General features: G+C 39.9%; 1 protein-coding gene across 1 annotated transcript in view; it reads left to right on the top strand.

Annotated features, from left to right (window-relative positions):
* Positions 1 to 24,097, top strand: part of RNF38 (ring finger protein 38) — a 105,685-nt gene that overhangs the window by 43,509 nt on the left and 38,079 nt on the right. The window contains exon 2 of the mRNA XM_021533862.3: positions 12,954 to 13,024. Within this exon, the coding sequence (XP_021389537.3) occupies positions 12,954 to 13,024 (71 nt within the window). The remainder of the gene's footprint in view (positions 1 to 12,953; positions 13,025 to 24,097) is intronic.

Below are 24,097 nucleotides of genomic sequence, written 5' to 3' on the forward strand. Positions count from 1 at the left end.
CAGGGTTCCAAAACTACTGTTTGTTGTGAGCTTTTTTTTTGTTGTTGTTGTTTGGCTGGGCCAAAAGGAGAAATGAAGTGTTACCTTCTATGCTCTCTCCAGACAGAATTGCTATTGACCAGTACTGAAACAAGATTATCCATTTTTTCTGTAGTATCAAAGCTTCCAGAGTTTCTTTACTAGAGTTATTAACGTATAACAAAGGTAAAATAAATGTAAACGTATTCTCCCATTTACAAATGTATCTCATTCCATAGCTGACAGATTTCTGACCTGAGTGTTGAATATGTAGCAGAAGAGTGCTTATGTTAACATTTAATGATCTTGCTGAGACCTGGTAGCCTATGGAATGTAGATAGATCAATTTCTTTGTTCTTGAAAGAGCAATAATGACTGATAATAATGACTGATCCAACCATACTGAAAAGTTGCCCTATTTGCAATACTCAGTAGGGAAGTGTGGGTGTTCTTACACTGAAAAAAATAAAAAAGAAGCATATTTAACCCTGGAAGGTTTTCATCTCTCTCCTAGGTTGTTTTCAAAATAGCTTTTCTGTCTGCTGTTATTGCTGGAGAGACTAAAGAATTTTTCTTGTGTGAAATTTGGAAGGACTTTAGAAGATACATTCTGCAATCTCCAGGGTCCAGAACAGAGAGAATGCATTTTGGCTTCAGAAGTTAATTGTATCCTGAAGTGATTTTGCCCCTCTTCTATGCTCTTATGAAACCCCAGTGGGAATACTGCACCCAGTTCTGTGGACCTCAGTACAGAAAAGGCATGGACCTGCTGAAATGGGTCCAGAGCACGGCCACAAAAATGGTCAGAGGGCTGAAGCACCTCTCCTTGGAGGAAAGCCTGAGAGTTGGGGTTGTTCAGTCTGGAGAAGTCCTCCAGGAGGACCTTACTGTGGCCTTTCAAAAGGAGGTTTGAAAGATGAACAGAGATTTACTGCCAAGGCTTGTAGTGACAGGACAGGGAGCAAAGAACATAGTAAGCAGTAGTGCATCTTGGTTTTAAAAGCCAGAGTACAAAAAAAGGAGTTGCAAGGAATTCCACATGACAGAATTAGCACAGAATTGTTCCTCTGTAAAGTGTAATGTAATTTACTTACTGAATGTTATTCCAAAAACTTAGAATCTGCTTTTTCAGAGAAAGAGTCATCATTTGATGATATGTAAATATAAAATTTTCTTATATTTTCAGAAGCTTTTTCTTATTGATGACAATGATACTGCTGCTTGTGATAAACCAAGTTGACGTTCCTCAAAATGTTTCTCTTTAGAAAAGACTTGTCAGCTTGCGACAGGATATATCCAGAAAGGGAGGAAAACTGTGATACTGTGGAATTGAAATCTATTATAATTTACTACAAGCAGCACTGGGTTAAAAGAAAAGTTCTGTTGACCTTCTGTTGATCTCCTTCAAAATAACTTCTATGTTTTTGTCATAGCGTAGTATGTTCAGGGGACAGAAATATTAATAAACATTTTCTATGATTATTTGAGAAGTTGGTGTGGTGTCTCAGGCTGCTGATCGTCTTACACTCTGCACATATGAGAAAAAGATATAAAATGTTGATTGTTAACATGGTTTTCTTTGAAACAAGACTGGGTTCCAATGCTTACTAATTGGAACAAAACCAAGAAAGACAGGAAGAGAAAAAGTTATTTCATGGCCTGTCAAATATAAATTAACTTTTTCATTTTGTTGGGGCAAGTCATTCCTTACTGATTATTAATGTAAGTTGCAGTTGTAAGCACGTAATGGGCTGCAGGGAGGTGAGGGATGTGGAGAGCTCAAAACACAGTAACAGAGCAGTATTTAACTCTCACTTCTCTGGGTTCTCTCTCAGACAAGTTTTGATTGTGTTCAGGTTTGCATGTTCCATTAAATCAGCTGTCTTTGGGGGGAGCTTGGGCTCTCTCATTTGAAGCAATTTCCTAGAGGTGGCTTGATCATGCACCTTTAACCATGCTTTCAGAATCGATCCTGTTTCAAACAGATATTTGCAAGGTCAGTTCCTAAGTAGGAAATGCCTCTTTATTACCTTTCGCTTTATGGTTAGATTGAATATACTGTGAGAATAAAAGACAAATAATAAATAATTGAGGTGCATTTAAATCTTTGTTTCTGGGATTTCACTGATTGGACTTCATTTGTCTTTCCTATCTGTGTCAACATGAATTGGCACCAACAAAATCTTTTATCACTGAAGTATTCTGTTCTCCCATCCAACCCGACCAAAACTGAAAACCCCAGCCAAATAGCTGCCACAGCCTTTGTGCAAATTAATTCTAGATTTCATAAGTGAAACCATAAAGAAACGGGCAGGAACCAGCAAGGTAAGGCTTAGAGTTAATATTGTGCTTCTATGCCTGTTTAGTTTTGTTGTGGTAATGATGGCTGGTTTATGTTGGTAACAATAAATGTAAGCCATAGAAAACCCTTTATTCATTGCATCTAGAAAGTTTATATAAGCAAGTTTTTATCTTTTAGAGACTAAGTTAAATTCTCAAGATTAATTTTAATAAAATCAGTTTAATAATATAGTTACAAACAGACAAGAACAAATGGCTTGAAATTTCAGGTAGCTTTTGAAAAATTTCAGGTAGCTTTTGAAAAATAGCTAAGATTCAGGAGGCTCAGAAATTCAAGACAACTGAATCTTCAAAGCTAGTAATTCAAATTCCTATAAAGATGGAAATGGAACAGTGTAGAGGATATCTATGTGATCTTTTATGCTCATACCAGGCCTTTAATGTAGTTGTGCTTGGTATTTGCATCTCTTGCTTCAGCTCCCACACAGTGGTTGATGAAAACTAAATTCCAGGACAAGATTAAAAGATTTTATCTTTTTTTAAATGCTTTGTGGCTTGCCAGTTTTATTCTTTGTTCTGCAATTGATTTACTTTCAGTAAAAGTCAGCCTTGAGTTGTTGAAATACCTGTTTTCTCTCCTTTTCTAGCTGTTTGCATATGATTTATAGTAAATGTATTTGGACACCTTTTGGGCTTTTGGTACTGCTGTTAGCCTCTTTCTGAAAAATTACAAGAACAGACAAAAAGGTTCCTTCTTTCTAAGTAGACACTGAATTTCTTTGAGGAGAGGCTCCTTATGAAAAGGCACTGCTATATTTTGGCCTTTCAGTACTATTTTCTGTGGTGAGTTTCACCTCACTCTTTGTCTATAAATTAACATCACTGTTCTTTCTGGAATTGCAGTAAATGTGCATATGAAGGCTACGAGCATCCTTCGCTAGACTACACTTGCACAGAAGCAATCCCAATGAAACAGCCTTCAGGGAGCAGCAGGGAAACTGTGACTAACTACTAAGCAAAGGACCAGGCACCACAAACTGGAGATGCTGTTCAGAGTTTCTTAGCAATAGTGTCCATCTCTTGCAGGATTTTAATGCAGAAAGCAAGTTTCCTTTTAGCTTGTTAATAAACTATTAATTATTTTTGTTATGTTGTAGAGATAACTCCAGTGTAGGAGCTGTGAATCTTACTATACCAGGGGAGAATACTGATTAAAGACATTGCTTGTCTTTAATCTCTGTGTCTTAAAGCATCAAGCTTTGTGTCTCAAGTATTCTTTGCTAGGTGGGTATTGTAAGAGTCTTGTAGTACAGCAGTTAAGAGGTAACATGTTTCAGTGCTTTAGCTGCTGAGGTCATATGCTTCAAGCTGTAACTTAAGTTTATGTGAGTTCTTCAGAAAATAATCTCAGAATGATTTTATCATGAGAGAAGATCTAAAGAGAGTGACAGCTTAGAGGCAGAGGAACTGGTGATTGTGTTGTTCACTTGGTTCCAGTACCTGACTGCCATGTCCGTGGGAGTAATCTCTTCTGAATCTGTACATTTTGTCTGCAGCAGCATGGAAATATCTGCAGAGTGTACAGGTATATTACCCCTTAAGAACTGATTGTGGGACTAAGTCAGTTTTTGGAAAATTGTTCCCTTCCCCACACAAAGGTTGGCTTATATATTAGGTGTTATTTCTGTATGTCCTTAGAGCAGTTGAGATGGTTGATATTCATGTACCTAAAATCAGTAATCCCACAGGTACTTCTACCTTTCTTTTGGCCACACCATTTTTGAAAGGGTAAAAAGACAGGCCCTGGAAATTACTGACCAGTCAGCCTCACCTCTGTGCCCAGCAAGATCACAGAACAGATCCTACTGGTAGCTAGGTCAAATCATAAGGAAGACATGGAGGTGCCTGGAGACAGACAGCAGGGCTTCTTCACCTAGGGCAGGTCATGCCTGGCTAATCTCACAGCCTTCCATGATGGAGTCCTGACTGTATCAGTGGACAAGGGAAGAGCTACAGATATCTCCCTGGACTTCTGCAAAGCCTTTTGACATGGTCCCACACAGTGTTTTTTTAGCTGAATTGAAGGGGGTTGGATCTGGTGAATGTACTGTTTGATGGGTAAGACATAGGCTGGCTGGCCATGTCCCAAGAGTTAGAGTCAACAGTTCAGAATCCGTGTGAAAACCAGTATTGACTAGTGTCTCTTAGGGGTAGCATAAAATAATTGAGCAGAACCTCAGCAAGTTTGTGGATGACACCACCCTGACTGGTGCAGTTGATAGGTTTGATGAAAGGGATGCCATCCATCTCTAAATGGCATTGAGCCACGTGAACCTCACAGGGTTTAACAAGGCCAGGTTCAAGGTCCTGGCTCAGGGTCAGTCCAATCCCCCGTTTCCATGGAGGCTGGTGGATGAATTAACTGAATGCAGCCCTGCAAAAAAAGACTTTGGGTATACTGGTGGATGAATATTCACATGAGCCAGCAGTGTGTGTTTACAACTCACAACCATGTCCTCAGCTGTCACAAGAGAAGCATGGCCAGCAGGTCAAGAGAGGTGATCCTGCTCCTTCTGCTGCACTCTGTTGAGACCCCATCTATAGTACTGCATCCAGCTCTGTGGTCTTTGTGGTTTTAAATGGAAAGAGGCTAGACTTAGTAATATAAGGAGGATAGAAGGAAGAAAGTTTTAACAATGAGGGTGGAGAAATACTGGAGCTGGTTGCCCTCATGTGGATGTTGTGGAAAAGTTGTAGAAATTCCATCTCAGAAAGTATTAAAGGCAGGTTGGAAAGTGTTTTGAGCAACTTGGTCTAATGATAGCTAGACTAGATGGTATTTAAAGTTTCCTTAAAATCCAAATGGCTCTATGATTCTTTGAAATTAGCTTGTACCCTAATGAATGAGTAGTGAATTTTCTCAGTGGATTTGAACTGTCATCTGATGCAGGTTTTTTGGTTGCAAAGTTCTTAAATGATTTCCTGGTCCTGATTTATTGTCAGTCTTCCATGTTTGACACTTGAATGAGACAGCTGGAAACTGTGATTTTTATGAACTTGGTTCATCAGAAATAGGATGATACAAAGGTAACAGAGAGGTAATGTCTAAATAGCCTATCTGACACAAATAGTGCTTTTACTGTACTTATTTATATAGTTCTTTCTAGTTGTGACCTTCTGCTGGGAACCAAACTTATCACCCTGCTAACATTTTGTTGATGCTTGGTTGTGTAGTCTCTTCAGATACAGTTCATGTCTTGACATTTAGAATGTTAAGACCACCAGTAAAATATTGGTACTGTGTTTATGGGTGTGGAGTATTTCTGCATTAAGCTAATTTCCTGAAGGTTTATTGATGCTGTAAATTTTTCACCGGATGATTTCTTGCTGAGCAGCTCCTTGAATAAGCAGGAAAAAATGATCCCCAGAGCAAAGCAACTGCTGTCAATAAATCTATGGGAAACAATCCTTGCTTTTGTATGTGCACTATAAAGATATGAAACCACAAATTTTAGAATACTTCATGGTTATTGAGTCTTTGGTTATTCAGTAATGCTGCATTGTTAGTTCAGGAAAACATCTTTTGATGTTGTACTTGATACCCAACTTGAGCTGTAGGGTATGTGGGGAAGCAAGCTTTGAATCCTTCAGACACTTTATCCTGTGAAAGTGACTCACTTTTTTTTGCAGGTATGTGTTTAGCTTAAGAATATGCAAATATTTTCAGAATTTTGACCTTGCAAGGTGAAGTTGGGTGGCTGCCAAAGCAGTGGCCTCTTTCCTTGTCCCAGACTGCTGTGGAGGGGTTAAAAACATATGGTTGACTCTGTGGGTTACCAGTCCATCTGAAGTGTAGTTGTTCTCTTCACTAAAAAAACATGTAGCTGCTAAGTTAGTGGAGAAGGAAGAAGGCAACAGCTAGGCAATGGTACTTGTATGAGGTGAAGGGGCCATTATTATAAGCATGTTGAAGAAATTTTTGACACTTACGTTCTCATCTCCATTAGGTAGGTTTACTGGCCATCTCTTGTGTGACAGTCTGGACAAATTGCAGTGTTATGGTCTGGGGTCTTGCTCTTCATTGGTGCATTGTTTGTTACCAAGTAGGTGCCGTGTGGTCATCTTCACACATCTTAGGTTGGTTTTGGTGGGAGTTTCTGTTGGTTTTATAGTCCATGTTGAAATATGGTTGTTCATAACAGTTCATAAACCGCAATCTACGGGCTGTCCACTCTAGCTATTTATTTAAAAATACTGCTTAAGTTGCTGGGTTTGTCTTTACTAACTATTATTAATGTTCAGATTTTTAGTTACAGGTTTTACTGTAATACCTCTTTCACTTACACAACATAGCCTTATAGTTCAGATAAAGTCCAGCTTGCATCCTAACAATTCAAGCTGCTGATATCTACTTCCAAATAACGTAAAAATTTCAACACTAAGGTAAATGGTGTGTAGATGGGGTTATATTAGATGGCTGCTGTAAGGGCCATTTTTTTGACAGTTCCTGGAGTAAGCTGTCTGGTTTGTATCAGCAAATTTAAATTAGATGTTCCTTGAAGTCAAAGTGTTTATGCAGTCTTGTAGAGACACAGCAGAAACTTCAGGTAAAAAAGATCTTTCTTCAGTTCTGATTTATAGATGAGTTTTGCTTATGAAGCAGAGACCTGCCTCATATTCACGCTTTTTGCTGTACTAAAATAAGTTTGTCTGTTCCTTTTTTTAAGCTCTGGTATTGTTAAAATTTGTCAGACTTAAAGTTTTTAAAATACAGAGAACCCTTTAGGTTCCTCTCCTTTTCTCTAGAAGTTTCTGAGGTGTCTTTCAGTCAGAAATTTGACTGGAAGATACATGTAATTTATATGCAATTAATGTAGGCCCAGATTTTGTTTTGAGCTCTCAGTTGTGTCATTTTCATCCCATTTTCTTGCTGGTTAGTAAGCATGCTGTGTGTTTCTCTGATAGCTGCAGAAAAAAGAAAAGCTGAGGGAACTTTTTTTGCAGAGTGTTGCCATGCTTCCTGATGATTACTAGATATCTAAGTTTTTGCTGGTGTGTGGAATTGAGGACAGCATTCCCTGGCTGAGCATTGTGGTGGGGAAACAAGTAAGATTGACTGGGCCAGGGTATGGAAGGGGACACCAGAATTCAGAAGACACCAGCAAACCTGTGCTGGTTGCAGTTTGACAAGAGCATGGATTTCTTGAGAAGTAGAGGAAGCAGGAGGAAAGGAAGGAGAGAAATTCAGGAGGCATTTTACCTTTTTTTTCTGCTCTAGTGACTTTAGGCTGCTTCCTGGCTAGAAAGTGTTCCAGAGCTTTATCACAATGCTTTGTAGATAGGTAATACTCCATGCGGCGAGTTGCTTTAAATTATTAGTGTTTGTGTCCCATATCATGCAACTGAAAAATATTAGCTCTTCCTAGAGTGTAGTAAATTCTTTCAACAACCTAAGTTAAAGTGGATGCAAATCCACAGGAATTTCAATTTGTTAAGAGTTTATAAAAAAAGGAGTAGAAGAAAGAAGGGAAGAACGGCAATCCTAGCATGAATTGTATGGAGCGATGTGTCATGTTACTTCTTTGTGATAAGATTTGCACACATAGGGAAAGAAGTTTAAAAGTATTATAATATACTTAATTTGCAGCCTTATTCTTACTTGACCAACCTGAGTAGCTGTATCTTTTATTGAACTCATCTCTAAATTTTCTGTTGTAACTGTTTTTTTTGGTTTTTTGTTTTGTTGTTCTGTTTATCCATTGAATAACTTCTCCATTGCAGTTTGAAAGGTTCTTGAATTAGAAGGAGCATCTAAAGTCTAAATAATGTACCACAGGTAGAGGAACATTGTTGACTAGCATTTTATAATAATCTGCAGGAGCGGTTTGCATTATTTTGTTGGAAGTTGAGGCTCCTAGATCATTGATAATTTAACCTCCATTCCTTGTATTTTTTCAAGTAGACTAGCCATCCATGGTTTTATCTCACCAGATATATATATATACACACATTCGATTCAATTTACAGATTTTTTAAAGGGAGCAGTTAATTAATAGTCTAAGCTTGATCCAATTCAGATTTTGTTTCCGTGCATTTCCTACTTTCCAAACTCTAGTTTGCAAATTAAACATTTAGCCCAGAACTTGTCTGATTCATGCAAGTTAGTAAGACTCAACAGCTTCACTCTAGATAGAGTAGGTTTAGTAGTACAGATGTCATACACAAAGAATTTCCTAATGAGACTGGTGCTGGAGAGTCTTACCAGTGTCATTCATAGAAACAATGAGATAATTCCAGTAGCACTGAAGTTACTGTATTAAAAGGTTTGAATTCACACCTCTTTTTCCTTTAGACCAGCATTTTGCGTGTTTGGATGGTTTAAATTAGCAAGCATGAAGCAGGCCTTTCAAGCATGATACTGATTTTCCTTTTATTTAAATGCAGAAGCTAGACAGCACCCATGAAATTCTGAAGATTCTTTCTGCTTTTCAGTTTAATGTGTGGGTTTAGAAGAAAAACAATCCCTTTCCTGTGGTAGCTGGGGAGAATAGCACTCTTCCTTTCTTGCCTGTTACTAAAGAATTAGAATGCAAGTCATAATCCTAAAATGGGTATCTCACTATATTTGAAGAAGAGCGTGCAAAAGAATTTAACTGTGTTTAAAGAGGTTATATATATAAATATAGTGCATCAGTTGAAGGGTATTACTCTCTACCCTGTCTGATACTGGTAGTGGTGAAGGGATGCCTGATCTAATGTTTCACATATGCCTGCTGTGTTTTGGTGGTGTCTCAGAATAAATTGAGACTACTCTTTTTTGTCACCTGGGTATTAGAAGCTGTGAGCCAACTGACTGTAACAAAGTGCCCTGTTACTTGCACAGCATGGAAATTGCTTTGGATTGTGAGAGAGAGGAAGTTCAAACTGGTATTAGGTTTGAGAAAATGACGGGCATTAGACCTCACAGTTGCATCTCCTGAACAGTAGCAAGGAAGTTTGGGAAGGTGCTGTGGGCAGGGCCTGCCTGCTACATTCTGCCGGAGGAGTCTTTATGGCATTTTCCCTACTCTTAAGTCAGCTTTGCAGTGATAATTCTTCAGTCAGAATTAAAGCTTTGATTGTAGTAGCCCTAGGATATGCTAGCCCTGGAGTGCAGTTAGTCTTGAGTTGGACTGAAATTCCCTGTAAATTTGGGGATATGAAGATAGTTTAACTGAATTTTTATCTACTCCCTGCAGTGGGTGCAATGCAAATTGGCTTTTGTTCCTTTCAGTCCTTGGGCATCTTTAACAATTGAAAAGTCTTTGACACAGACTAGAGAGCTGCTGAGGTCATCTTTTGAGATTCTGACTCTGATGTTCCTTGCAGGTAGATGAAATGTGATTAACCTGTCCTCAGGTTTGTCTCAGTTCAATCTATCAGAAAGAAAATGCTTTAAAAACATAGCTCAGTTATTAAAAACTTCTTTTGTATTTTATGTGTATAAATATAAAAATATTTTTTAAGATCAGAGAAGTCCTGCAGGACTTTCCTGACCATTTAACTCAACATTATAGATTGCACTGTCATGAAGCAGAGCCTTTAGCTGGTAGTATGCTGTGTCAGTGTCTTCAGATCTGTTACCTCTGCTGGCCCATTCAAGGGACTGTATTATCAGCGCTGTCTTTGATGTAAACCCTTATCCGAAAGCAGCTTCTGGTGAGGCTGTTGGTGAGGTCAGCCAGCTCACTGGTGCAGAGGAGCCAGGATATGTGTAATGCCTTCACTTCTTGCAGTTTGGGATTGTGTCTTATATCTTGTTATTGTACTGTTAGGTATTAGTTGACTGCAAATGAAACAAATATGTCATAAAGGCCATGAATGATCCTGTGTCTTGGTTTGACAAGACAGGAGTCTGTGAAGGAGGGCAAAAGCCTCCTGTGCAATGGAGAAGGTAAACCCCCTCCCTCCGAATTACCAGGATTTTTAAATTAAAAGGCTCTCAGGCAAAGATATGGGAATGGGAGTAACAATTCTTTACTAGGAGAAAACTAGATAACAATTTAAAAAGGCAAATGCAATTGGTACAATCAAAACTAGTGATAAAGTCCACAACCTGAGGATTCAGGGTGTTAGTAGCAGTCCGGTTGAAATGATAGCTGCTCCTCTTGCAGTGGCTGATGAATTGCAGCTGCAGTGGTGATCTTTAGAAGGGTACAGTTTTCCTCTGAAGATCTGGTGGCAGTGGGGCCGGTCTTCCTCTGCGCCGGGGCTGCCTCCGAGCTCCACCGCCGCTGCCTCACCGCACTCCGGCCGCTTCTCTCTGGAGTCCTGCCAAAGGAGCTGCTTCTCTGGGAATCCCACAGAGAGAGAGAGAGCTGCTCTGTCCCCCAAAAGTTACCCCTTTATACAATAATAGAGTGCTTGGCTTCCCCCTCTGGGTGGAGCATCTCACAATGGGATGGTGTTACATTACCAGCCCTGCAGTGAGTCAGTCAATGGCCCATTAACAAACCATTACCTCTTCGGAGCAAACCATTGTTCTTGGAAGAGATAACAAACCTGCCCAACCTCCAACAGATGGCAAATAGAATACAAGCTTATTTTACAAACCAGGACATCCTGTTAAGAGAAAACAAAAAGAATTTAAAGGAAGACATGGACATATTCTCTGCTAACTGCAGAACAGATTGGTTGGTTTTATGCAGAACAGTTGAGTTTGACTGAAACATGTAGATAAAATCCAAAATAAATTTTTTTCTTGGTAATATGGACATTGTTAGAATTGAAGGTATGGCATAATGAAAACTGATGAGCTGCCCAGGTGTCTTATGTTGCATTAACTAACTGGAAGCGCTGCTTCTGGAGCTATGTTGCTACTGTTGGCATCAGTTATAGCTAGGAAAAAGTCAGTTTATCATTGTGATGGTGCATGTGATCATGGTTCATGAAAAGCCTAACTGTAAAGTATATAATGTAGCCTGTAATGCAAGGTCTACTGTTACAGTGTGGTTTGATTCAGTCAGTTTTGATTAATGTTAGTTATCCTCTGTGTCCCCTTACAGTTGGTTTGATCCAAGTTGTTTGCCCCAAAACTTCCTGCCACTCGGCTCCTCAGTTATCTGTCAATCTTCTCACCTCTCCCTGTTTTCTCCTTATTTGGTTCCATCAATCGAGTTTTTGTATGCCCTTTTGGCTGTTAATCCTATACCCACCCCCAGTTTCTTCCAGCAAGTTCTGTGTCATTCACTCCAGTCTAGCTTTTCTATTTGTCCCCTGACCTTGTGCCCACCCCAGCTACGTTATCATAGGTTGTTATAACCACTGTCACCCCTCTCTGGTTTATTCCCACTGGGCAAGACAGTTTGCACCACTGTCCGCCCACTCCTCATTTAAACTGCAGTAATGTTTGTTTTATTCGACATTTATCAGCTCACGTAGTCAGAGGGGAAATAGAGGACTCTGAGGGCCGGCATCCCCTCGGCGTGCGGAGCTCGCCCGGCGGCGCCAGCGGGAGCGGCCACGCTCCCCGGAGCCTTCCCCTTCCCCTGTCCTCATCGGTGACTTTAATGTGTTCGGGATAACGCTTGGGAACCTCACTCTGGAAGTACCTTCGTTATCCGCATGGCGCGGAGCCTCAAACAAGTTTATGCGTATTTGTTGTAATTTGGCTGAACTTAATTTTTTTTCCCCGCTGTTTTCTTATTTTAGACCAATTCAAAAGGTTGTATTTTATATCAATTCTGCCCCTGGGGTAATCAGAAAGATATTAAGCTATACCTTTAACACTGTTCTGCTGAGTTTTGTAGCTTGCTTTTGAGATTGGACTGATTGGAGTTCAAAAAATGTGGAGTGCTTGTAGTGAAACACTTGTGGCTTGCAAAAGTCTGAATCAAGTGGAAGGGGAGCACTGCATACTTAGAGCAGTTTAAAACAGGTTCATTTTTGCTATTTTCATCTTTAAACTTCAACTGTGTAGTGATTTCTTCTTTGCCTTCCCTTCCTACCAAAAATACACAGTATAATCATGCACTACTTCTGTTCAAAGCAATACAATGACTCCTATGGCAAAATAATATTTTTTTTCTGACGTGGTAAGTCAGAAGAAGCTTTGTGAAATATTTTCATATATTCTTTGGACAGAAGTCTCAGGACTGGATTTTGTTCCGAGGCCTAAAGAAACTTACATAGAAATATTAAGCAGGCAGAAATTCCATTACAAGAAAACTGGACACAATTAAAACCTTAACCTTGAAATTTTCCTCTTTTATTTTTAATTTATTGCTGGAAAGAGGCTGGTGGTTTGTGATTACCCAGGATCCTGAAAATGTTCTGTAGTACATTATATAAACTTGAATTTCATAGCTTCTCATTTTCATATGTGCATATGTACTTTACTGCATTTGTTGGTTTTGGATTGATGAGCTAGCTATAATTTTTATTCCATTTAAAATTCTTAAAAAAATATATGTGAAGACATTGACACACTTGTAAAATGTCTCTATGATGCTTGTTCTGTTATCAAACCTAGCTGTTTGGCAACTAAATCTTAGAGGAAAGAAAGTTTGCTAAATTTACCTTTATTTTTAGTGTTCACATAAATTGGGTTATCGTTTTAGTTATTTTTTTTTCTCCCTTCCCTCCTTGTTTTCCAGGTAGTATTGGTCCATCGTTTCAATGCCACTCAATCCATCAAGATCACATTTGTACTGATGACAGTGACAAGGTGAGATTTATGTGAATGTCTCATTCACAAGATGCATATGCAGGGTTTTTATATATTGCTTTTACTACACAAAGATGTATTGTTTTGCAGATATAGCAGTCAGTTTTCAGAGTTACTTTTTGAACTGTCTCTATTGTAGTAAGATACATATTTTTCTCCAGACAATCTTTTAGACATTTAATGATAAATTTGTCTTTAGTATAGTGTTTTTATTTTTGCTTATATTGCTTTGCCATATTGATGCTCTCAGTTAATAAATAATAGCAATGGCTTTGCCAATTTCTGTATAAGGTAGGATGTCTTATTTCTTCTGATTTTAGAGATTAGAGCCTCGCTGTTAAAAATTGGAACTTCTTGTTCAGTGGTGCAGCTTCAAAATAGCAATGTCTAGTCGTGTGCGTGTGTTTCTCTAATGGTTTTTTTGGCACATTTGCAAATTAGTTTGCTTGGGGGTCAGTAGAGTACTGAGTATTAAATGTTCAATGATACTTGGATTATTACTGTAATTGTGGCACACAAAGGAGTAGTTTTGACATTGAACTGCTTGTGAGACTGGCTGTTGATGGCTTCACCTTAAGCTTTGTTGTGTGTAAACACTGCATTTTGATTAACTTTAGTTCAACATTTAATATGTCATTGTATACAAGTATGACACATCATAGTGAACTAACTTCTAGGCTTGACATGTCTCAAAAGGGCTGGGTATTGGTCAGATTCTAAATAATTTTTCTTGGGAAGTGAAATGCAACCAGTGTGGCACTGCCTTAATAAGTGCACTCATCATTGTGCTTTGAAATTCTGGTATAAGTTAATTTCATAGTTGTTCAGCTTATCCTGGAGCTAGAGTTGTTTTCAGAAAGAGCTTCTTTTACTGATCTACTGCCTTACTGTCTTTTTTTTTTTTTTTTCCTCTTTCACTCTCCTTTCTCTAGTTTCATGGCGAGTTTCTTGTTAAGTTTCTTTGTTTTGTTTTGTAGGGGGTTTTGTTTGGGGATTTTCAGTTTTTTGGTTTGTTTTTTTTTTTTTTTTTTACTGTGTGTATATTTGTTTCTTGGTTTTGTTTTTGTTCTTTTGGGGTGGTTTTTTTTTGTTTGGTTGGTTTTTGTTTGTTTTTTTTTTTTTTTTTTTTTTTTTTTTCAGAGGGTGTTGGTGTTCTTTGATGTGGTTTAGTTATTTTAGTTTAATTTTATTTTTAGGTACCACCATAGATTTGGTTACTGGTTCATCCTACAGATACTGATCAAACATGCTGTCTGGAGCATGGATAGCATTATTTTAAGTTTCTACTTGATTATCTGGTTAGCTATATTCAACAGAATTCACTGCTTTGTTTTTGGGCCTTAGGTACTCTGGACTGGAAGATTCTTGGGTGAGGAATGTGTGTGGGAAGTTTAATTTCAGAGCCATCCTAGTGCACCAGCCTAACCATTTTCCTTTTGTGAATCATTGCGTGGAAGACCATGTCTTGTGTTAACACTGATAGTCTTTCCTGAGCTTTATTTCATATTGAGGCAATTAAAACTGGTTTAAATCTTACTGGAAAATCCATTTGTTAGGTGCTTCACTGGTTTGGGGGCAGGGGAGTAGGAAGGGGTATAGCAGCTTACCTGGTGTAAGTTTCAGAAGAGTGCTTGTTTGGCACACCACCTGCCTCCATAGTAATAGAGGAATTGGGCCAAATGTTGTTTTTTGCGTATTTAGAGATGGTGGAAGAAAACAATCTTTCTTGTTAGGGTTGATTCTGCATCAATTGAGAAAGAATTTCAACTGTACATTTTACATAACTAGTCCTAGTATAAAAGGCAGAAGAATGTGGTTTTGGGGTCTATTTAAAAGACATGTTTTTCCCTCAGGTGTCAGGTTTACTTGGTTAGAGTTTGATTTTTCTGTAAGGATACATGAAGCTGTCTGACTTGGATTTTTTAGGAAATTCTAGTTGATTCCTTGATTAAAATAAACACTTTTATTTTGCGACTTGTTTGGAAAAACAACAGTTGTCTTGTCCAGGTCCCTCTGGATGGTATCCTGTCCTTCAGGAGTGTCAGCCACATCACTCAGTTTGGTGTCATCAGCAGATTTGGTGAGGGTGCACTCGATCCTTCATCTATTTCATTGATAAAAAGGTTTTGTGTAGCACTGGTCCTGATACAGATATCTGTGGGACAAAGATTGTCACTGGTGTCCATTGGGACTCTGAGCTTTTGGCCACTGCTCTTTGGATGCCAGCTGATTGGCCATTGTTGTGTTTTTTTGAAGGGTTTATGTATATGGATAGACTTCTTTAAAAAATCACAAGTATATGCTTCCTAAAAGTAGCCTGTACTAGGGTGCATTTGCAATCCTCTCTCACACCTTGCTTGTATTCACATATGCCTAGATTCTTGTGTTCGTTTTGGTCACAGTTTCCACAGTGAAATACTTAGAAAATCAGCTTCTGATTTATTCTGCCATTACTGAGAGATACCACCTGTTCATTTTGGTATATCGTTTAAATGATACTGAATGTGGGATTTAATTGATTTAGCTACAAATTTATGAATTTTGTATACTTTTTACTTGAATACTTTTTGTATTCATTCTAGAAACTTAATGAAAAGCATGCATTTAAAATAGTTTGATTAGTCAATAGGCTTGTTTCAGCAAAATAATTTACTACTGTTTGCCTGATTGTGCATAACCAGTTTTTGCATTTTAGAAGAAGTGTAAAGATTACTATTTGACTGGCAATCCACATATACTTTACAGTAGTTTCTCCACAAGCCCAGATGTCATTTCCTGGACAACAGCATGAGAAAAGTTCCACACCACACATGCTAAAACAATGTTGCAATCTTAATGAAAACAATTCCCAGGCTTCCACCCCAATTACTTGATGTTGTTGACTTGGCACATGAGAATCTTGAATTAATACTCAGTGACATCAGCAGGAAAACAAAGTGTAAGATTTTTCATGTGTAGACTCACTGCATTAAGAGGGATGTTTTATTGTAGACAACATTATTGGTAGTACTAAGAACTTGTCTAATTTTGTAGCACCAAAAGCAGTACTTCTTGAATTACAGAGAAATCTAATACAGCATAGGTAGAAAATACATTTCCCATTTTACTTGGTGTAGTAACGTGATTAGAATTCAGATTGATTTAAAAATAATTGTTGCTTTGGTGGTGGGAACTTTTAAACCTCAGTGCATGAGTCAGGGCACTGTTTTTTCATGTTTGTAATTTCTTTGATTTTTGCTTTAAAGTACTGAATAAGTTTCTTTATTGAGCACAGCATTTAGGGAAAGATACTTGTAGGAAGGAACTGGTATTCCTTAGTATATTACTTTAATGCTCAATACTAGTGTTAGAGATACATAACTATATACTCTGCAGGTATATCATCCTGCAGAGCCTTTCAATCATAACAAGTTTATTTAGCTATTAAAAATACTTTTTGTCTCTTGGGTAGCTGTTTCACCAGTGGTATACTTCCATTAAAGAATGCTAACTCATCTTGAAAAGAAAGTTCAAAGATGCAACCCTTAGCTACTCTTGCAACATCTCTTTTTACAGATCTCATCAAGTTATCTACTCCATGCAGTTAAAAACCAAACTGGTCACCTAGTAGTAATAATAATAATTAAAAAAAAAAACCTGTGAGGCAATCCACTGGAATTTTTTTTACTAGTACTAAGGAGTTGGTAATTATACTTTTCTCCTTTTTAGCTTATTTTCATTTATTTTACTTTCACAGTGTATAAAGAATTTCTTTTTGGTGTTTGGTACTTAAAACTGAAATACATAGCTACATAATTTATTTTACTATTTCTAATCTTTAATTTTCCCAGCTATAGTCTGTGCATCTTCCACATATGTTTTGTGTCACCTGCTTGAGGTGATGTCGTGGTTTGACACGGAAAGATAATTTTTCCCGGAAGGAAGAGGTCAATTTAGATATTGACCAATTGAAAGTAGACACGCCTCTGAGAACACAGAGGGGTTGAAAGCAGAATTCCCAGGGGAACTCGCTCTCTTTGGTTCTGGTCAGCGTGCAGTGCAGACCTTCCCCCGCCCAGCCACGAGCTGGGTGGGGCAGGGGAAGCCCATGGCCTGAGAAAGGTAGGCCGAAAGCCCCAAGGGTGGTGGAAGGACTGGAACCGGGCTGGCCCCTGCAGATGGAAGGGTGGAAGAAATCTGGGATGTCTCCATTTCCCCCCCCCAGAGTTCCTCTCCCGAGAGGGAGAGAGAAAGCCGCAAGGAAGGAGGAGCGGGGGGAGCTGCAAGGTGCCCAGTTGTGTGGGAGTTGCTGGATGTCCGGGCATCAAGCCATCCTGGGAGTTCGGACTTTTAACCCTTCCTTGAGAAATGAAAGCTTTGTGAATTTTCCTTTCCCCTCCTCGGTTTGAAAGAGAGGAAGAGGGACACCTTGGACCCTGGGATGGGATGTTGGAAGGAGGAATTCTGGATGGGAGGGGGACAAGGAGTGGCTTTTGGCTGGACTTTTCCGTGTTAGCCACAACCTGAACCAAATCTTCTCCTTCAAGAGGGACTGTGTTTTGGGAGGATGCCAGTGAGTCAAGAGACCTGCTTCAGCTGGGAAAAAGACAAAAGTGGAGTGAACAGAGAAAAGGTTGGGGGGTTTGTGGTGGCGCCCCCTTGCCCTGGAAAGGAAAGAGAAGAGAAGAAAACCTCTGTTCTTGAGCCCTCGGCCCCAAGGGAAAATGGGGGGGACTGTGGTCCCAAACAATGAAAAACTGAACTGTTGTTTTCTCCCCTCTTGCCAGGGCATCCTTGAAAGGAAAAATCCTAAAGGCAGTGACCATCCATGTATTGGTGGTGAGAGCACTGTGCATGGAAAGGAGAAGGGTCACCATAGCAAACTTTTTCTCCGGGCGGTGCCATGTGTGACATGGAAACACAGGATGTGGAGCTGTGTTTCTTGGGGGGTCTGTGGCACAGGAGAGACTCTGTTCCCTCGATAGACTGAGTATCGATTGCTTGGAGGGTGGAAACCTGATTGGGGTCCAGATTGTGTCTCACTGTGGTTTGTTGGAGTTAGGTGGTGGGGGGGAGGAATGTTTTGCAAGGTTTTCATTTGGATCTTTGTGTGTTTTTTTTTCCCTTCTTTAATTTTCTCTTTTCTTTTGTAGTGGTAGTTTAATAAAGTTTTTTTTTCCTGTTATTAAGCTTGGGCCTGCTTTGCTCTATTCTAGATTCCACTTCACAGCATTCCAGGTAGGGATCACATTTTCATGGGGGCACTGGCCTTGTGCCAGTGTCAAACCATGACAGGTGACCCTGCCTTAACAGGGAAATTGGGTAGGATGATCTCCCGAGATTCCTTCTAACCCTAAAAATTCTGTGCTTCTATGAAGTTACTCTGATTTGCTTGCCTTAATGACATTGTCGTGGACATCAGGTACTCAGAGGCCTGTGAACTCATTAAAAAGATGTTTTCACAAGAAGGGAAATACTTGTAAGTTCTAATCCTAAAGTTAAAATTATCAGCTTTGTGTTCCACTTTGGATGGTGCGGTGTCTGGTAGCATAAGCCTACGAAATTCACATATAGCTGAACAAAAAAGGATTTAACCAATTCAGGTATTTGATGGACCCATCACATTCATTTATAGATGATGTATTATATATAGAACATATATATTATATATGTCCTATATATATTACATCTATATGTATTATATAGGACTACACCTCTTGTGGGGAATGTGTGAGGGGCAGTATGTAGAAAAATGGGAATATTAGGAGAAACTGCTTTTGTCCCCTCCAGTTTCAAAACTGGAAAATTTTCTTGTCCAATTAGGTCAGATTCATTCTTCACGGCATGTATTGTCACATCCGCACACCCACACACTCTTAATCCCAGTTCGTTCTGTCTGTGTTTATTGAGCAGCTTTACACCTTTTTCATTTCACATCTGGCAGCTGCGAGGATGTCATTTACCAACTTTCAACCACTTTTGTGCTTAGTGAGTCATCTGCTTTAGAAAGTTAATTCTTTATACCTACAGCAGATGTTTCTTGTTTTTGTGGATCAGAGTTGCAAAAAACTTCAATTATGCTGAGGTAGTAGTGACTGCAGGGAGGTTGGAATGGTGAAAAATAAGGTGGTAATACCTTATTTGAGGGGACCAGCTTAAGTAAATAATTTCTGTGAGGTTTCCGTTCGCTGCCTTTGCTGATTGGGGCTGCATGCAGAGATGTGTTTGCTGCATGCAGAGATGTGTTTGCTGCCTTTGCTGATCAGGACTGCATCCAGAGATGTGTTTGCTGCCTTTGCTGATTGAGGCTGCATCCAGAGATGTGTTTGCTGCCTTTGCTGATCGGGGCTGCATCCAGAGATGTGTTTGCTGCCTTTGCTGATCAGGGCTGCATCCAGAGATGTGTTTGCTGCCTTTGCTGGTCAGGGCTGCATCCAGAGATGTGTTTGCTGCATCCAGAAATGTGTTGGCTGCCTTTGCTGATCGGGGCTGCATCCAGAGATGTGTTTGCTGCCTTTGCTGATCGGGGCTGCATCCAGAGATGTGTTTGCTGCCTTTGCTGTTCAGAGCTGCATGCAGAGATGTTTTTGCTGCCTTTGCTGATCAGGGCTGCATGCAGAGATGTTTTTGCTGCCTTTGCTGATCAGGGCTGCATCCAGAGATGTGTTTGCTGCCTTTGCTGATCAGGACTGCATCCAGAGATGTGTTTGCTGCATGCAGAGATGTGTTTGCTGCATCCAGAGATGTGTTTTCTGCCTTTGCTGTTCAGGGCTGCATCCAGAGATGTGTTTTCTGCCTTTGCTGTTCAGGGCTGCATCCAGAGATGTGTTTGCTGCCTTTGCTGTTCAGGGCTGCATCCAGAGATGTGTTTGCTGCCTTTGCTGATCAGGGCTGCATCCAGAGATGTTTTTGCTAACTTCGCTGTTCAGGGCTGCATGCAGAGATGTGTTTGCTGCATGCAGAGATGTGTTTGCTGCCTTTGCTGATTGAGGCTGCATCCAGAGATCTGTTTGCTGCCTTTGCTGATCAGGGCTGCATCCAGAGATATGTTTGCTGCCTTTGCTGATCAGGACTGCATGCAGATGTGTTTGCTGCATCCAGAGATGTGTTTGCTGCCTTTGCTGATCAGGGCTGCATCCAGAGATGTGTTTGCTGCCTTTGCTCATCAGGGCTGCATCCAGAGATGTGTTTGCTGCCTTTGCTCATCAGGGCTGCATGCAGAGCCTGTGCCCGTGTGGCACCGCCAGCAGAAGGCAGATCCTCTTTCTCCAGTGAAAGGCGCTCAGAGCCAGGTGAGGGTCTGTCTCTGGACAGCAGCAGAGGACGTGGCCTCAGTCTGCGCCTTCATGTCCGCGCTGGCCGTGAGGAAGGATTTATTCAGGGGTGGTCACACACTGGAGCGCGCTGCCCGGGGCGGCGGGGGGCGTTTAAGGAAAGACCGGGCGTGGCACGGTCCGGCTGGCCAGACGATGCTCCGGCCCGCGGGTCTCGGGCGTGTGTGCCGAGTGCTGTGGAAGCGAAAGTGAAAGGAGACCGGGCGGGGCGGGGCCTCGCCGGCTGACGGGGAGGAAGGGGCGATGGCCCGGCGGCGCTGGGCCGCCCTCCGCGCAGGTAGAGGGTGAAGGAGGCCGTGAGCCCCAGCTGCTCCTGCGTGGCGGCCCCCGCGAGGTGGAGGAGAGCTGGGGAACGGAGGTGGTTTGTCCGATCTTGTTAAAGTTGCTCTGTCTGCGAAAGGCAGAGCTGGAACATTGAAATGAATGGGCTTTCCAGGACTGAATTGCTGTGCTGCTTCAAGGACAGTAGCAAGTGTTTCTGAAGCACTGAGCGTCATCCCATCCCATTCCCATCCCATTCCCATCCCATTCCCATCCCATTCCCATCCCATTCCCATCCCATTCCCATCCCATTCCCATCCCATTCCCATCCCATTCCCATCCCATTCCCATCCCATTCCCATCCCATTCCCATCCCATTCCCATCCCATTCCCATCCCATTCCCATCCCATTCCCATCCCATTCCCTTCCCATTCCCTTCCCATTCCCTTCCCATTCCCTTCCCATTCCCATTCCCATTCCCATTCCCATTCCCATTCCCATTCCCATTCCCATCCCATCCCATCCCATCCCATCCCATCCCATTCCCATCCCATTCCCATCCCATTCCCATCCCATTCCCATCCCATCCCATCCCATCCCCATCCCATCCCATCCCTAGGTATCTCTAAGCCCTTCAAATTAGTCAAAAGAACAACTGTTTAAGGAAGCATTGATTTAGCAAGCATGCACGTTAGGGCATTTGGTATTTCTTAGCGCACTTGAGTTAATTCCTATTCCTAAACAACACAAACGAGATTTCTTTTTTTTTTTTAATGCTTGAACTGTAAAGTTAGACCTTTTTTCTTTAAGAAGTGTGTTTTTAAACTGACCGTGCATTAAGATCTTAGCTGAGGACACCAATTTCAAATTTTAACTGTTTAGAGCAAGTAGATTAGTTATTACTTACACAGAAGTTTATTGAACTGGAAGTCATGACAATGTTTATGAATATATACCATTTACATTTTGAAAGAGATTTTTGTGGTGTTTGAAGCAAACCTGCATTTGCTGATAAATTCTTCACATGTAGAGTGGGACAACTGGAATGGTAAGACAAACAGGATTAATAGAAGTTTCTGTTATTCAAGTACTGAATACAATCACATCATAATTTGATTTGGTGTCGCTGATGATGTGCTCATTCTTAAATGCCATTTGCTGAAGCAACTGCTTTGGTTTAGTTTGCCAAATTTATGTTACTTATCCACGTGTTGGGGATCTTGCTATCTGCTGACCCAACAGACTCCTTAAATGCTTTGCAGCATTATATTACATTACCTTTCTTACCTTTGAGGGGGTATTGTGGCTGCAGTATTAGAGACTTGCTGTTCTGAGAGAGTAAAAAACTGTTTGGACACTAGTGTGTGCAGTAAGAGAAAGGAGGGTGCAGTCATTAGATGATTAAGTCCAAGATGGAAGAGTGAGTAGGTTCTGTGGCAGGTTTCATGGCTGGTGATAGTTCATAATGTTTTTGATCTTCTGAATCACCAAATATCTGGCAAAAAATGAAATCTATCCATACATAGAATAACGTGAAGAAAGTCTTCAGAGAATTGTTGCTTGTGAAAAGTGTCACTTGTGAAAAGTTGTACATAAATAAAAGGGTCTTAAAAAGCAAAGATTTCATTATATTCTTTGTGAATCTTACTTTGTTGCCTCATGGACTTACAGAGTAGGTTAAACCTTATTTGATTCTTATCTGGTTCGCTTTGTGGGGTTTTTTAATTAACCAGAGTATAATAAATACTGAATTGAAGTTGCATGTTGTTAAGTCTTTGCTTTGTACCTGCAGTGCTATGGAAGTCACAGTATATAATAGTCTTCTGAAATACAAGGATTTGGCTCAGAAGCTAATATTAATTGAACTAGTTACTGTTGTTATTTGTCAAGTTTATGTGTCAGCTTGTCTCAATATGTTCTTTAATATGGTTTATTGACCTGGTAAGAGATAAATTTTATAATTTAAAGTGGACTGTTGAGGAAGTCAAGTTTTTTTTCAACTCTTTTCTAAAAAAGGCTTTAAGAATTGTGATGGTTTTTATGCAAAGTCTTGCTAAAATATAAAAATTGTGTGGTTAGGGAGGGAAGTTACTTCTTCAGATCTACCTGCTATTGAATAGTAGTCTTATATTATGAAACTGTGGTCTTGTTGTAAGTCAGATGTATCATACATGTTTGTAGAGACTACGTGGACTGAATTGCTGGGGATCTAATGAGAATTTGTACAGAGCAGGCCTTTGAGTTACAAACTTCTCAGGTAGTCTTTGTGTGTAGCTTTACCATCCCCACCTTGCCTCAGAAGGATTTGAAAGGCGGAAATAAGGGCAGAGGAAAGATACAGAAATCCTTTTTTCCTGTTTTTAGTCAGAAAGTTGTTTTGTCTGTGGGGGAATGATTCTTAAAACCTGTGGAAGATACAGGTTTGACTGAATCAGTTCATATGGAAGTAGAACTTGAGTTTTCCTTTCCTATAAAAGAATTTATATCAAGTTAAATTATCTAGTACAGAACATTTAAACTCCGGTGTGAGCAGAAGTTGATGAGATCTGTGATTTAACAGGACGGTTTTCCTTTTTTTTTTTTACTCTCCTGTTTCTCGTGGGAGCACCTAGGTTCCCCTTTTACTAAGCTCTTTAAAGAGAAGGAAGCTTGTTTTGCTTTTTGGTGCCCTCTACTGATGTCTGTCTGTCAGAACATTGAAATATGGTGCTGGTTTTGGCCTTTAATAACACTGAACGCTGACAACAGCTGCTCTTTAAAAGCAGCGGGAAGGGGAAAGATTAAAAAGAAGCCGTTTTACACCTTGAGTATTTTGCCATTTGCCTTCCAACCACTCTGTCTGGCTTGCGTTGGAACTGTATCTCACCTTGTAGAAAAGTAGGTAAGCAGCATATATCTGACCTGTGTACTGTCTTCTGTTGGCATTGTAGCAAAGATTCTTTTGCTTTACTCCTCTCAGGAAAATAGGGGCATTTTTTCTTTAATGTATGTAGTTCCTCATTCTCAGTAAATACATTCAAGGTTTGCTGTCTCAGAATTTTTTATCTTGTTTATTTTCAATAACTTTGTTTTTTTTTTTTTTTTTATTTCCCACTAGTACCTCAGATACTACAAAAATAACCAGTGCTTCATGTGAGCACCACTACACACACAACCACTGTGCTTTGCTTATTTTCTGTTTAAGTATTTGCTTATTTTGCTTATTTTATTAATTTGCTTATTTTCTGTTTAAGTACCTCTTTCATTTTATCAGTCTTGCAGTCCTGTTCCTTTGCAAAATCTGTGAACACATCTGTCCTAGAAAAACTCAGGAATTGCTACATTCTCTCTACAGAACCTCTTACCTTAGCCTTGTGGTCTGTCTTTGAGAGCTTTGTTAATTTCTGACAGAAGTGGCCAATTTTAATTTTTTTTTTTTTTTTTTTTTTTTTTTTTTTTTTTTTTTTTTTTTGTCACACTGCAGTAACTGTAAATTGTGTGAAAAGGGCTGAGAATATT

Source organism: Lonchura striata, chromosome Z, assembly GCF_046129695.1.
Source record: "Lonchura striata isolate bLonStr1 chromosome Z, bLonStr1.mat, whole genome shotgun sequence".
Classification (NCBI taxonomy): domain Eukaryota; kingdom Metazoa; phylum Chordata; class Aves; order Passeriformes; family Estrildidae; genus Lonchura; species Lonchura striata.